General features: G+C 41.6%; 1 protein-coding gene across 6 annotated transcripts in view; it reads left to right on the forward strand.

The window, feature by feature from the left end:
- The window catches only part of acer3 (alkaline ceramidase 3), a 267,551-nt gene that overhangs the window by 46,017 nt on the left and 207,527 nt on the right, over window positions 1-14,007 (forward strand). For 4 of the 6 annotated variants that reach the window (XR_009511061.1, XM_059963723.1, XM_059963726.1 and 1 more), the window contains exons 2-3: window positions 7,273-7,383; window positions 9,400-9,456. Coding sequence is in view for 4 of the 6 variants with exons in the window: in XM_059963723.1 (XP_059819706.1) it covers window positions 7,273-7,383; window positions 9,400-9,456 (168 nt within the window). In the remaining 2 variants the exon portion in view is untranslated. The remainder of the gene's footprint in view (window positions 1-7,272; window positions 7,384-9,399; window positions 9,457-14,007) is intronic. The other 2 variants (XR_009511062.1, XM_059963724.1) reach the window with 1 other exon arrangement.

Below are 14,007 nucleotides of genomic sequence, written 5' to 3' on the forward strand. Positions count from 1 at the left end.
ACGATCTTGAAATTCAGCTACAGATTGGCAAGTATGACATAGTGGCCGTCTCTGAAACATGGCTAAAGGATGGCTCCCTTTGGGAGCTGAACATCCAAGGATCTATGGTGTATCGGAAAGATAGGTTAGTAGACAGAGGGGGTGGTGTGGTCCTGTGTATAAGAAATAATATTAAATCATTAGAAAGAGATGACATAGGATAGGAAGGTGTAGAGTCTCTGTGGGTTGAGTTAAGAAATGACAAGGATAAAAGGACCCTAATAGCAGTTGTATACAGGTCTCCAAACAGCAGCCGGGATGTGGATTACAAATTACAGCAGGAGATAGAAAAGGTGTGTCAGAAGGGCAATGTCATGATAATCATTCGGGATTTTAACATGAAAGTGGATTGAGAAAGCCAGGTTAGTACTGGCCCTCAAGAGAGAACTTTTTGAATGTGTAAGGGATGGCTTTTTAGAACAGCTTGTTGTTGAGCCCACTAGGGGATCAGCTGTGCTGGATTGGGTGTTGTGCAATGATCCGGAGGTGATAAAAGAGCTTAAGGTTAAGGAACCCTAAGGGAGCAGTGATCACTATATGATCAAGTTCACTTTGAAATTTGAGAACATAGAACATAGAATAGTACAGCACATTACAGGCCCTTTGGCCCACAATGTTGTGCTGACCCTCAAACCCTGCCTCCCATATAACCCCCCCCATCTTAAATTCCTCCATATACCTGTCTAGTAGTCTCTTAAACTTCACTGGTGTATCTGCCTCCACCACTGACTCAGGCAGTGCATTCCACGCACCAACCACTCTCTGAGCGAAAAACCTTCCTCTAATATCCCCCTTGAACTTCCTTCCCCTTACCTTAAAGCCATGTCCTCTTGTACTGAGCAGTGGTGCCCTGGGGAAGAGGTGCTAGCTGTCCACTCTGTCTATTCTTCTTAATATCTTGTGCACCTCTATCATGTCTCCTCTCATCCTCCTTCTCTCCAAAGAGTAAAACCCTAGCTCCCTTAATCTCTGATCATAATGCATACTCTCTAAACCAGGCAGCATCCTGGTAAATCTCCTCTGTACTCTTTCCAATGCTTCCACATCCTTCCTATAGTGAGGCAACCAGAACTGGACACAGTACTCCAAGTGTGGCCTAACTAGAGTTTTACAGAGCTGCATCATTACATCGCGTCTCTTGAACTCTATCCCTCTACTTATGAAAGCTAACACCCCATAAGCTTTCTTAACTACCCTATCTAACTGTGAGGCAACTTTCAGGGATCTGTGGACATGTAACCCCAGATCCCTCTGCTCCTCCACACTACCAAGTATCCTACCATTTACTTTGTACTCTGCCTTGAAGTTTGTCCTTCCAAAGTGTACCACCTCACACTTCTCTGGGTTGAACTCCATCTGCCACTTCTCAGCCCACTTCTGCACCTTATCAATGTCTCTCTGCAATCTTTGACAATCCTCTACACTATCTACAACACCACCAACCTTTGTGTCATCTGCAAACATGCCAACCCACCCTTCTACCCTCTCATCCAGGTCGTTAATAAAAATCACAAAAGTCAGAGGGCCCAGAACAGATTCTTGTGGGACACCACTAGTCACAACCCTCCAATCGGAATGTACTCCCTCCACCACGACCCTCTGCCTTCTGCAGGCAAGTCAATTCTGAACCCACCTGGCCAAACTTCCTTGGATCCTATGCCTTCTGACTTTCTGAATATGCCTACCGTGTGGAACCTTGTCAAATGCCGTACTAAAATCCATGTAGATCATATCCACTGCACTACCCTCATCTATATGCTTGGTCACCTCCTCAAAGAACTCTATCAGGCTTGTTAGACACAATCTGCCCTTCACAAAGCCATGCTGACTGTCCCTGATCAGACCATGATTCTCTAAATGCCCATAGATCCTATCTCTAAGAATCTTTTCCAACAGCTTTCCCACCACAGATGTGAGACTCACTGGCCTATAATTACCTGGACAAACCCTACTACCTTTTTTGAACAAGGGGACAACATTCGCCTCCCTTCTATCTTCCGGTACCATTCTTGTGGACAACAAGGACATAAAGATCCTAGCCAGAGGTTCAGCAATCTCTTCCCTTGCCTCGTGGAGCAGCCTGGGGAATACTTCATCAGGCCTTGGGGACTTAACCGTCCTAATGTATTTTAACAACTCCAACACCTACTCTCCCTTAATATCAACATGCTCCAGAACATCAACTTCACTCATATTGTCCTCACCGTCATCAAGTTCCCTCTCAGCAGTGAATACCGAAGAGAAGTATTCATTGAGGACCTCGCTCACTTCCACAGCCTCCAGGCACATCTTCCCACTTTTGTCTCTAATCGGTCTTACCTTCACTCCTGTCATCCTTTTGTTCTTCACATAATTGAAGAATGCCTTGGGGTTTTCCTTTACCCTACTCGCCAAGGCCTTCTCATGCCCCCTTCTTGCTCTTCTCAGCCCTTTCTTAAGCTCCTTTCTTGCTCCCCTATATTCTTCAATAGACCCATCTGATCCTTGCTTCCTAAACCTCATGTATGCTGCCTTCTTCCACCTGACTAGATTTTCCACTTCACTTGTCACTCATGGTTCCTTCACCCTACCATTCTTTATCTTCCTCACCAGGACAAATTTATCCCTAACATCCTGCAAGAGATCCTTAAACATCGACCACATGTCCATAGTACATTTCCCTGCAAAAACATCATCCCAGTTCACACCTACAAGTTCTAGCCTTATAGCCTCATAATTTGCCCTTCCCCAATTAAAAAAAATTTCCTGTCCTCTCTGATTCTATCCTTTTCCATGATAATGCTAAAGGTCAGGGAGTGGTGATCACTGTCCCCTGGATGCTCACCCACTGACAGATCTGTGACCTGATCCGGTTTGTTATCTAATACTAGATCTAGTATGGCATTCCCCCTAGTCGGCCTGTCAACATACTGTGACAGGAATCCATCCTGGACACACTTAACAAACTCTGCCACAACTAAACCCTTGGAACTAATCAGAAGGAGAAACTAAATTCCAATGGGTTGATATTTCAGTGGAATAAAGGAAGTTATACTGGCATGAGAGGGGAACTGGTCAAGGTTAACTGGAAAAAGACAATAGCAGGAAGGATAGCAGAGCAGCAATGGCTAGAATTTCTGAGAACAATGAGGGAAGTGCAAGACAGATATATTCCAGATGATAAGACATTTTTGAATGGAAGAAGGACACTACTGTGTCTGACAAGTGAAGTCAGAGCCAAAGTAAAAGCAAAAGAGAGGGCATACAAAGAAACCAAAGTCAGTGTGAACATAGAGGATTGGGAAGCTTATAAAAACATGCAGAAGGAAATGAAGGAAGGTCATTCGGAAGGAAGAGATGAATTATGAATGGGTGTTAGCGACTAATATCAAAGAAGATACTAAAAGCTTTTTTAAGTATATAAGGGTAAAAGAGAGTCAATGGTAGATATAGGACCAATAGGAAATGACACTGTAGATATTGTAATGAGAAATGCAGATGCGTATTTTGTGTCAGTCTTCACAGTGGAAGACATCTGCAGTTTAGACAAGAGTGTCAGTGCAGCGAAAATTATGACTGAGAAGGTGCTCAGGAAGCTTAATGGTCTGAAGGTGGGTAGATCTCCTGGACCTGATGGAATGCACCCTCAGGTTCTGAAGGAACTAGCTGGAGATATTGTGGAGACATTAACAATGATCTTTCAAGAATCGATAGATTCCGGCAATGTACCAGATGACTGGAAAATTGCAAATGTTACGCCGCTATTTAAGAAGAGTGGGAGGCATCAGAAAGGAAACTATAGACCTGTTAGTCTGACAGTGGTTGGGAAGTTGTTGGAATTGATTGTTAGGGATGAGATTACGGAGTACCTGGAGGCACATGACAGATAGGCCAAAGCCAGCATGATTTCCTGAAAGGAAAATCCTGTCTGACTAACCTATTGCAATTTTTTGAGGAAATTACAGGCATGGTAGACAAAGGAGATGCAGTAGATGTGGTGTACTTGGATTTTCAGAAGGCCTTTGATAAGGTGCAGCACATGAGGCTGCTTAGCAAGATAAGATCCCATGGAATTACAGGGGAGTTACTAGCATGGGTGGAGCATTGGCTGATCGGCAGAATACAGAGAGCGGGAGTAAAGGGATCCTATTTTGGCTGGCTGCCAGCTACCAGTGGAGTTCCACAGGGGTTGGTGTTGGGACCGTTACTTTTTACGACGTGTGTCAATGATTTGGACTACGGTATTAATGGATTTGTGGCTAACTTTGCAGATGTTACAAAGTAGGTGGAGGAGTGGGTAGTGTTGAGGAAACAGAAACCGCAGAGAGACTTAGATAGTTTAGGGGAATGGGCAAAGAAGGGGGAAATTAAATACAATGTTGGAAAGTGTATGGCCATGCACCTTGGTGAAAGAAATAAATGGGCAGACTATTATTTAGATGGGGAGAGAATTCAAAATGAAGAGATGCAAAGGGACTTGGGAGTCCTTATGCAGGTTACCCTAAAGGTTAACCTCCAGATTGAGTCAGTGGTGAAGAAGGCAAATGCAATGTTGGCATTCATTTCTAGAGGTATAGAATATAAAAGCAGGGATGTGATGTTGAGGCTCTTTAAGGCACTTGTGAGACCACACAGTATTATGTGCATTTTTAGCCTCCTTATTTTAGAAAGGATATAATATTGGAGAGGGTTCAGAGAAGATTCACGATAATGATTCCAGGAATGAAAGGGTTACCATTTGGGGAACATGTGGCAGCTCTTGGGCTGTATTCCCTGGAGTTCAGGAGAATGAGGTGAGATCTCATACATAGAAACATTCCAAATGTTAAAAGGCCTGAACAGATTAGATATAGCAAAGTTATTTCCCATGGTAGGGGAGTCCAGGACAAGAGGGTACGACTTCAGGATTGAAGGTGTCCATTTAGAACAGAGATGTGGACAAAATTACTTTAGTCAGAGGGTGGTAAATCTGTGGAATTTTTGTTGCTACAAGCGGCTTTGGAGGCCAAGACATTGGGTGTATTTAAGGCAGAGATAGATAGGTTCTTGATTAGCCAGGGCATCAAAGGGTATGGGGTGAAGGCAGGGGAGTGGGGATGACTGGAATAATTGGATCAGCCCATGATTGAATGGCAGAGCAGATTCGATGGGCAGAATGGCCTACTTCTGCTCCTATATCTTATGGTCTTATGACATATGTTTAAGTTTTGTTTGTGTTGTGCCCACAATACAGTGCGTAACGATTAAAAATGACTAAAGTTACAGTAAGAAATATGTAAAAATAAATAAGTGCAAAAAAAAGAACAAGAAGTGAGGTAGTGTTTGTGGGTTTATGGTCCATTCAGAAATCTGATAGTGGAGGGTTAGAAGCTGTTCCTAAATACTGAGTGTGTGACTTCAGGCTTCAGTATCTCCTCCTAGCTAGTAGTAATGAGAAAAGGGCATGTCCTGGATGGTAAGGTGATGGATACCGGCTTCTTGAGGCACTGTCTACCCCTCAACAGTTACTGCCCCTCAAACCATTAGGCACTTCAACAAGGTGATAACTTCATTCAACCTCATTTGTCCCAACATAAAAATGTTCCCAGAAGATATGAACTCACTTGCAAGAATACCTTGTGTCATGTTCTCGATATTTATTGCTTATTTATTATTATTCTTTCTTTCTTTTTTGTATTTGCTCGGTTTGTTGTCTTTTGCACATAAAAGACACTTACTTTTTATTGAGTATGCCTGGAAGAAAATGAATTTCAGGGTCGTGTATGGTGACATGTGTCCTTTGATAATAAATTTTCTTTGAACTCTGCCTGTTTAAAGATGTCATCAATGGTGGGGAGGCTCATGCACATGATGGAGCTAGCTGAGTTTACAACGCTCTGCAGTTTTTTCTGATCCTGTGCATTGGCGCTTTCTTACCATATTGGTGATGCGACCTGTTAGAATGCCCTCTGTGGTATGTCTATAGAAATTTGTGAGAGTCCTTGGAGACATAGCAAATCTCTTCAAACACCTAATGAAGTATGCTGTTCGTATTTCAAAGCAAAATACAAATGTGTGGAAGAACTGAGCAGGTGAGATAGAATCTGTGGAGGCAAAGGAATCAATGTTCTGGCTTGTGACCTACATCAGGACTGAGAGTGGCGGGGGAAGATGGCTAGTATAAAGACGTGAGAGGGAGGGTTGATGGGAGAGGCTGGTTGATGATGAATGAAACCAGATTTTGTGGAGGGTGGGTAGGATTACAGGCAGGAAGGGGGAGTGTTGAGACAGATTGAAAGGTGGAACTATATAAACTTTTCATTATAAAGGAAGCATGATGAACAGATGGAGCAGGGTGGGGGAGGAGGGGTAGGGGAGAAGAAGAAAGTTTAACCGAGGCAGAAGAAATATAACGACAGTTGATGTTGCAGCTTTATAAAACCCCGGCTAGGACACACTTAGATTGTGTTTAGTACTGGTAGTCTCTTAATAGGAAAGATGTGGAAGCTTCAGAGAGGTTGAGGAAATTTACTAGGATGTGCTGCTAATCCAGGCAGCATCTTATGAGGATAGGTTGAGCAAGCTAGGACTTTTTTGTCTGAAGTGAAAGAGGATGTGAGGTGACTTGACAGAGGTGTGCATAATCATAAGAGACATAAATCAAGTGGACAGCTAGAGACTTTTTCCCGTGGTGGAAGTGGGTAATACGAGGGTACAGAATTTTAAGGTGATTGGAAGAAAGTATGGGGGGGGTGGAATGTCAGAGTTCAATATTTTTACACAGCGAATGGTGGGTGTATGGAATGCACTGCCGAGAGTAGTATCAGAGACAGATATATATTAGGAAGACTTAAGAGGATCTTAGATAGGCACAAAGATGATTGGAAAAATAGTTTAATAGGTTGGCACAACATTGTGGGCCAAAGGACCTGTTCTGTGCTGTACTATGTCCTAAACATTCATAAGTGGACTTTAAGTGTTTAAATTGGTATGAGTGAGCATCCTCCGAGCCTAACGTTTATCTCAATCACTAACATGGCGCTAAGTGTGGGACCCTTGGCTGATTTCACGCCACTTCGTATTGATCACTACCCTGTTGTGCACATAAGGCCACTGAGTCACTAAAGGAGCCGTTTTCTACACTGAAATATTTTGTAGTTGGAACCCAAACTCGTCATACTCAGAATTCAGCAAAATTCTGGGCAGACAAAACACTGCAGCATGTATTGGCTGCCTGGCACCAGTTTTCACTTCCTTGTTCTTTTTATTCTGCAGGGAATACTGTAAGTAACCTGATTATGATTGTGCCTCCTGTCTATGGTGCGATTCAGACTGTGAGGGATGGTCTTGAAACTCGATACTTGGCTGCATTTTTGGGCCTTGCAGGTATGTTTAATCTTTTTATATACATACTTCCTTCCCCGGTAATGACCCTTGATAAAACTTGTAGATTTGCTGATATAAAATTAGATTTTTCCATTCAGTTCAGTGAGGTAAATAGAATCCCCCCATCTCAGTAATGAGTGTGAATTGTCAATTCTATTCCTTTCCTCTTCCTTCCCTTTCCTACAAAGTATGAATCTTACCATGCTTTCAATCCCCACTCTGATGTTACTCTTGTTGAGTTTACATCAGACAACCAAAGACAATGTTGGGCATTGTTGGAACACTGAAAGTTGGGTTCACTGGTTTAATGGCAAGACTGATGGTGAGTGAGCTGCACGGCCTTGATTGTTGCATGGACCAGGCCTTCATGCCACAGGATCACCTGTGGCAACATCTCAGGGGAGGAGATGCTGCAGATGGTGTGCTGTGGCAGTGGTCTGGGCTGGGTTGAGGGTGGCCCTGCCTGTCATGCTGCCCTCCAGTGTCCACTTGGTGGACAAAATGCTGGATTCCATTCATCTGCAGCTGCACTAGCGTGTGATGGGGAACAGCTGTGTGCTTGTTCTTACAGAAACAATGCTCTAGGGAAGTCATCCCGTGCGCCATCAAGCTACCGGCCATGGTGCTTAGGGATTTGGGCTATATTAATATTATGACTATACATTTTACTGCCATCATAATTATATGGGCCATATGTGCCTTATGCTATGTGTGATTATATATACTCTGTTTTGACCTTGGCCTCAGAGGAACACTGCTTTGTTTGGCTGCATTCATATGCATGGTTGAATTGACAATTAAACTTGAATTTCATCCAGTAGCTTAGAAGACAGGTAAAACTGCAAGTATTGTAGTTACCATGCAAATGTGTCAGTGATGTAAAATAGTCAACATTGAGTGCATCTCCAGGAATCTGTTTTTTTTAAATGTTTGCTCTGTTTGACCAGTGTCATCTGTTGGTGTCCAATATTACTCTACCAATGAGACTGTGTTTACTGGCTTAATTATTATCAGACACAACTAGGGAATCACCCATAATATCTATTTTTTCTATTTGGATGCCTTGGATACCCATCTTATTTCTCAGTCATAGGATACGGAAGGAGTCTACCCCTTCTACACATTTTCAATGGCTACATGCTATTATGTCTTATTTAAATTTAGAGAAGATCCGCTGCTCAGTCTTAAATTCGAAACAATCTTTTTATGATATCTGGGGACCTTTCCTAAATTACTTTTCCAATTTATAAAGTTTAACAGTGCATAGACTTTTATGTATATTTCTATCTTCTTTTCTTAAGCGAATATGTTTTTTTTCTAATTATCCGTTATCATCCATCAGCTTATTTCTTTGGTAGGGGGTTGAATTTTTTTATATAAAAAATTCCTTTTATGATGTATGATCTATCTTTAAATTTTTGATTACAGAGTAGTGTACCTTTATGTGATATGCTATAACATTTTGATCAATTTTATTACAATATATGAATGTACACAATTTATGTTGAGATGTATTTATGTGTTGCACTCTGTAAATCTAGTTTTTACTTCTGAATAAAAATATTGTAAAAAGAAAAGAAAGGATACTACAGCACAGAAACAGGCTTTTCTGCCCATTTAGTCCATGCCAATTTGTTATTTTGCCTAGTCCCATCAATCTGCACTTGGACCATAGCCCTCCATGCCCCCCAACCATGTACCTATCCAAAGTTCTCTTGCATGTTGAAATCGTCCACTTCTGCTGGCAGCCCACTTCACACTCACCGCCTTCTGAGTGAAGAAGTTCCCCCTCATGTTCCCTTAAATATTTCTAAGTATTTCATCTAAGCATTGTTTATTGGCGTTATTACCTGAAAGCAGAGCATCACTTTACTCTTAATTCACTCCCTGATCTCTATCTCACATGTCATCCGCAAGCAAAGAGGTAAGCATTTCCTCATCTGAACATTGGACAAAAGCCACTGAACTGGCGAAGGGTCTTGACCCAAAACATTGACTGTTTATTCTTCTCCATAGATGCTGCTGAACCTGTTGAGTTCCTCCAGCATTTTATGTGTGTTTGTGATGTGAAAGGTTAGTTTATTTGCCAGTTGAAAGCTGCTTTTGTCATGTTGGTTGTTGATTGGCCTGTTCAAGAGATGCAGCAGCTCTTTCCCATTGGTTGACTTGTGTGCCATGACACTGGTGCCCAGTTCCTGGAGCCTTGGGGATATAAGAATAGCATGTGCGAGAGACTTGCTGGTTTTCCTTTGTCTCCACTGACTCCTCTCCACACTGAGGTTGCAATCGGTTCTGAGGAATCATTGGGAAAGTATGCTGTTGAGCTAGGAGGGCCCACATACTGCTGTCTGTAAATAAATGGTTAATGTGCTTATTTGTAATCAGGGTCTTCCATCTCATTTATGAACCTTTTTTCCTGTAATAGTGTTACATAATAGGATTTCCAGCATCTGCAGAATCTCATGTTTATGAGCCACTGTCTCCAATTTTAGTCCCTGACCTCTGATATATATTTTTTAACCTCTATCTCTAAAAACTGTATGAAACTGATCACAATGGTTTGCAATTTTGGTGTCGTATTAAATACGAGGGATCTCTGTTCACAGGTCCAGATCATCACTAAACCTCTTATTTTAATATTTTGTTATAAAGCTTGATCCTGATTGTGACTTAAGGTTTGTTGTTCCTGAAACTTCACCCTTGTGTTTCTAACCTTCAAACAATTTTCATTTCCTCGGTTCAGGGGAGATATCAGGTTTTTATCCTTTGCTTTTCTCATTGTTATTTCTCCAGGTTGCTTCACCACCTTCAACTGAGGTGGCTCTTTACTCCCAGTTTCTTTATTTGTTGCAGATCCTGTTCACGGACTGTTTGTCCCACTCCCATCAGGGAGAAGACTATATAGCATCCATGCCAGGACCATCAGACTCAAAAACAGTTACTGTCCATCAACACCTCCACCCACTAACCCATCCCTCCACACCCCCAGCCACCACCACTTTATCATTTCCCATCAGAGTCACCTTGTATACTTGTGTGTCTATTATCTGATCCGGAGTAACAATAATTTCATTCTCCTTTACACGCGTACTGGAAATGACATTAAACCATCTTTAATCATTAAGTGTGTGGGAAGGCATTCTCCATCTGCATCTGGTTGCTGTAATATTCGTCTCTTAAACATAACATTGGATTGGCTGGATCCTTGTAATATACCGGGTATGTGTTATATGGTCTCTCATTGTTGGTCCCCCTTCGGGTAAATCAGTGAGTAGTCTGCTTGCCATTTCTCACATGTAAATTGATGCCCATTAGGCTGAGTTGATCTCCACACAGGGACCTTGTATCTTAAGACGCAGGTCCTAAAATTGGATGGGTCAGCTTTAGCTTGTAAGAGTCAAAGTTAACTTGACACTTTTCAGAAATATTTTAATTTTACTCCAATATGCCGATTCCTCACTCTGGTAGCTCATTAAATTTGCTTATCATCCTCCGTGTGCAGAAGTTGCCCATTGGGAACCCTTTAAATCTTTCCCCTCTTAGCCTAAAATTATGACTGTAGTTTTAGACTCCAGTAACCTGGGAGGTAGGGGTGGGGAGAAGACTGTTGCCATCCACCTTAACAGTCTTTTTTATTCAGATTGATTCCTCATGCAAACTCTTGGATCAGATCCATTCCTCGTGAAGTCCCTTCGCTTTGTCTGTTTACGTGCAAAAGCATATGGTCCCGTGTTGCAGCTTCAGCAGATCAGTTCCTTATTGATATGTTATTGACCTGAAATGTTAACCTATTTCCTGTTTCATAGAGGCTGCCTGACATGCTGAACATTTTCAGATTTTTAAAAATCAAATTTTCCTTTAGAAACACTTGCAGATTCTCTAAACAAATGTTCTCAGACAGGAAATCCAGAGCAATTCAGAAATATTTTAAGAGGGAATTTGAATCTAGTCCAGTTTCAAATGCTGAGGCTTTGCTCTGCACTTCAATCCCAAAACAAACATAGTTTGCTCTGCTTTATACATTTTGAAGGCTCAAAACCAGTATTATTTCCAATGTGATTTAGCAGACAATTTAAACATTAATCCTGGGCTGAGCTGTCAACCCAATATTCTCTCTGTGGTGAAGATTTCCCTCTCCATCTTCATAATTTACAGTCAATCACTGGAGGATACTTGCTCAATGCTTCTAGTATATCTGAGCTCAATTTTTTTTTGATGTTCTGGGAGCTGACCTTTACTTTTGGATTGGTTGTATTCAAACAGAGCTTGTTGTTTACTTAATTCAAGTCCTAATCACTTGTCATCCCTGTACTTACCAGTTCATATTGACCTCCAAATCGAGAGAAAAACTGTGTTTTAAAGTTCTAATCCTTTTATTTATATTTTTCTCCTGCCATACTTTACTTCTGTTTGTATAAATTTTCTGTAAACTCCTGTAGCCCAGCGAGCCTTGAAACTTTTCGAACATAGAACAGTACAGCACAGGAGCAGGCCCTAAGGCTCACAATGGTGTACCAGACTAATTAAACTAGCAATTAAGTGCCTAATTAAAATAATAACTTCTGCCTGCACAATGTCCATGCCTGTCTATTCTTTATACATTCTTGTGCCTGTCTAAGATGGCCCTTGAATCCCTACATTGTATTTGTCTCCACTACCAACCCTGGCAGCAACCACTGCTCTGTGTAAAGAAAAAAATAATAAAATAAATGATTTAACTTGTCCTGCACATCTCCTTTGAACCTGATCCTTGTTAAGTGCATGTTCTTAATATCTAATACTTGTGAACATGTATTTCTCATGCATGTTCCTGTATTAGACATTTTGATTCTAGGGAGAAGGATTCTGGCTGTATACCCTATCAATGCCTATCAGTTCAGTTTTCTATCAGATCTCCCCTTGCTCTCTGCTGCTCTGGGATTATATATATATTTATTTATTTAGAGATACAGTGCAGAACTGGCTCTTGTGGCCCACCAAGCCTCATCATCCAGCAGCTCTTTGATTTAACCCCTAGCCTAATCACAGAACAATTTACAATGGCCAATTAACATACCAACTGGCACACTGGATGTGGGAGGAAACCGGAGCACCTGGAGGAAAGTCATGCACCAAGTTTCTTACAGAGGACTCTGGAAATTACTCCAAACTCTGATGACCCAAGCTATAACAATGTTGCTTAAGAGTGTTACTCTAACCGCTACGCTACTGTGGTGCCCCATCGATCTGAAATCAATGCAAATTCAACCTGACTTTGTTCAACTTCTACTTCTACCACATGCCCTGTAATGCAGACAGCATCCTGATAAACCTCTTCTTGACCCTCTTCATAGCTTCCACATGCTTCCTTTAATGGGGCAACCTGAACTGATTGTAATACTTCACATGCTGTCTAACTAGCGTTTTATAAAGCTGCAACATACTTCCTGGCTTGCAAACTCTGTATTTCAACTAATGAAGTCAAACTTGCCAATATGCCTTTTGTTTTACCTCTTGTTTAGCTTTGTTTTCCTTCATTCCATCATTTATTTTATTTATTGAGATACAGTGTGAAATTTGCACGTGCTGCCCAGTACTTCCTCAGTTTAATCCAAGCCTAATCATGGGACAATTTACAATGAACAATCAACCTACCACCCAAGTATGTCTTTGGACTGGGAGGAAACTGGAGCACCCAGAGTAAACTAACGCGGTCATGGGGAGAACATAGAAACTCCCCATAGGCTGTGGCAGGAAATGAACCTGGAATGCATTTACTGTAAAGCACTATGTTGCCATGCTGGGTCTCTTGACCTCGAAGACCTGAAATTCTCCTGCTCTTCTATACTTCACACTGCTTTATTTTTTTCACATGCATCTCCTAATCCTGTTTCAAATGGTTTTTTGTCAGTTTGGCTATTTCAAATTTTGCACACTGTGGACAGTGGTTTATAATCTTCCGATCTGCTTCATGCAGTGCATCCTGTAGATGATGCACACTGCTGCTGCTGTGTGTTGGCGGTGGAGTGAATGAATTGTTGTAGATGATGCCTATGTGGGCTGCTCTGTCTTGTGTGTTGTTGAAGCTGCACTCATCCAGTCAAATGGAGAGCACTTCATCATACTCCAAACTTGATCTTTGTAGATGCTGAGCACTTTTGGGGGGTAGAGGATGAGTTTGTCACAGTCCCTGACATTATGCTTATGGCTACTCCAGCTCAGTGTCTGGTCAATGGTAACCCCTAGGCCAGGGGTCAGCAACCTTTACCACTGAAAGAGCCACTTGGACCCGTTTCCCACAGAAAAGAAAACACTGGGAGCCGCAAAACCCGTTTGACATTTAAAATGAAATAACACTGCATACAACGTTTTGTTTTGCCTTTATGCTATGTATAAACAAACTATAATGTGTTGCATTTATGAAATTGATGAACTCCTGCAGAGAAAACGAAATTACATTTCTGCATGCAACAAAAACATTTTGAACTCCGAAAAAAAAGACGTTGGGTTGAAGGTTACTTTTAAGTAAAATACTCAACGTCTATTTGAGTCCTTCTTGTATTTATGAAAAACACCAAACTTAAATTTGCCGCCAGCAGCAAACCAAAAATAACGTCAGCCAGCTGTCAACCTGAAAAATAAAAG

This window comes from Hypanus sabinus, chromosome 3 (assembly GCF_030144855.1).
Source record: "Hypanus sabinus isolate sHypSab1 chromosome 3, sHypSab1.hap1, whole genome shotgun sequence".
In the NCBI taxonomy this organism is placed as follows: domain Eukaryota; kingdom Metazoa; phylum Chordata; class Chondrichthyes; order Myliobatiformes; family Dasyatidae; genus Hypanus; species Hypanus sabinus.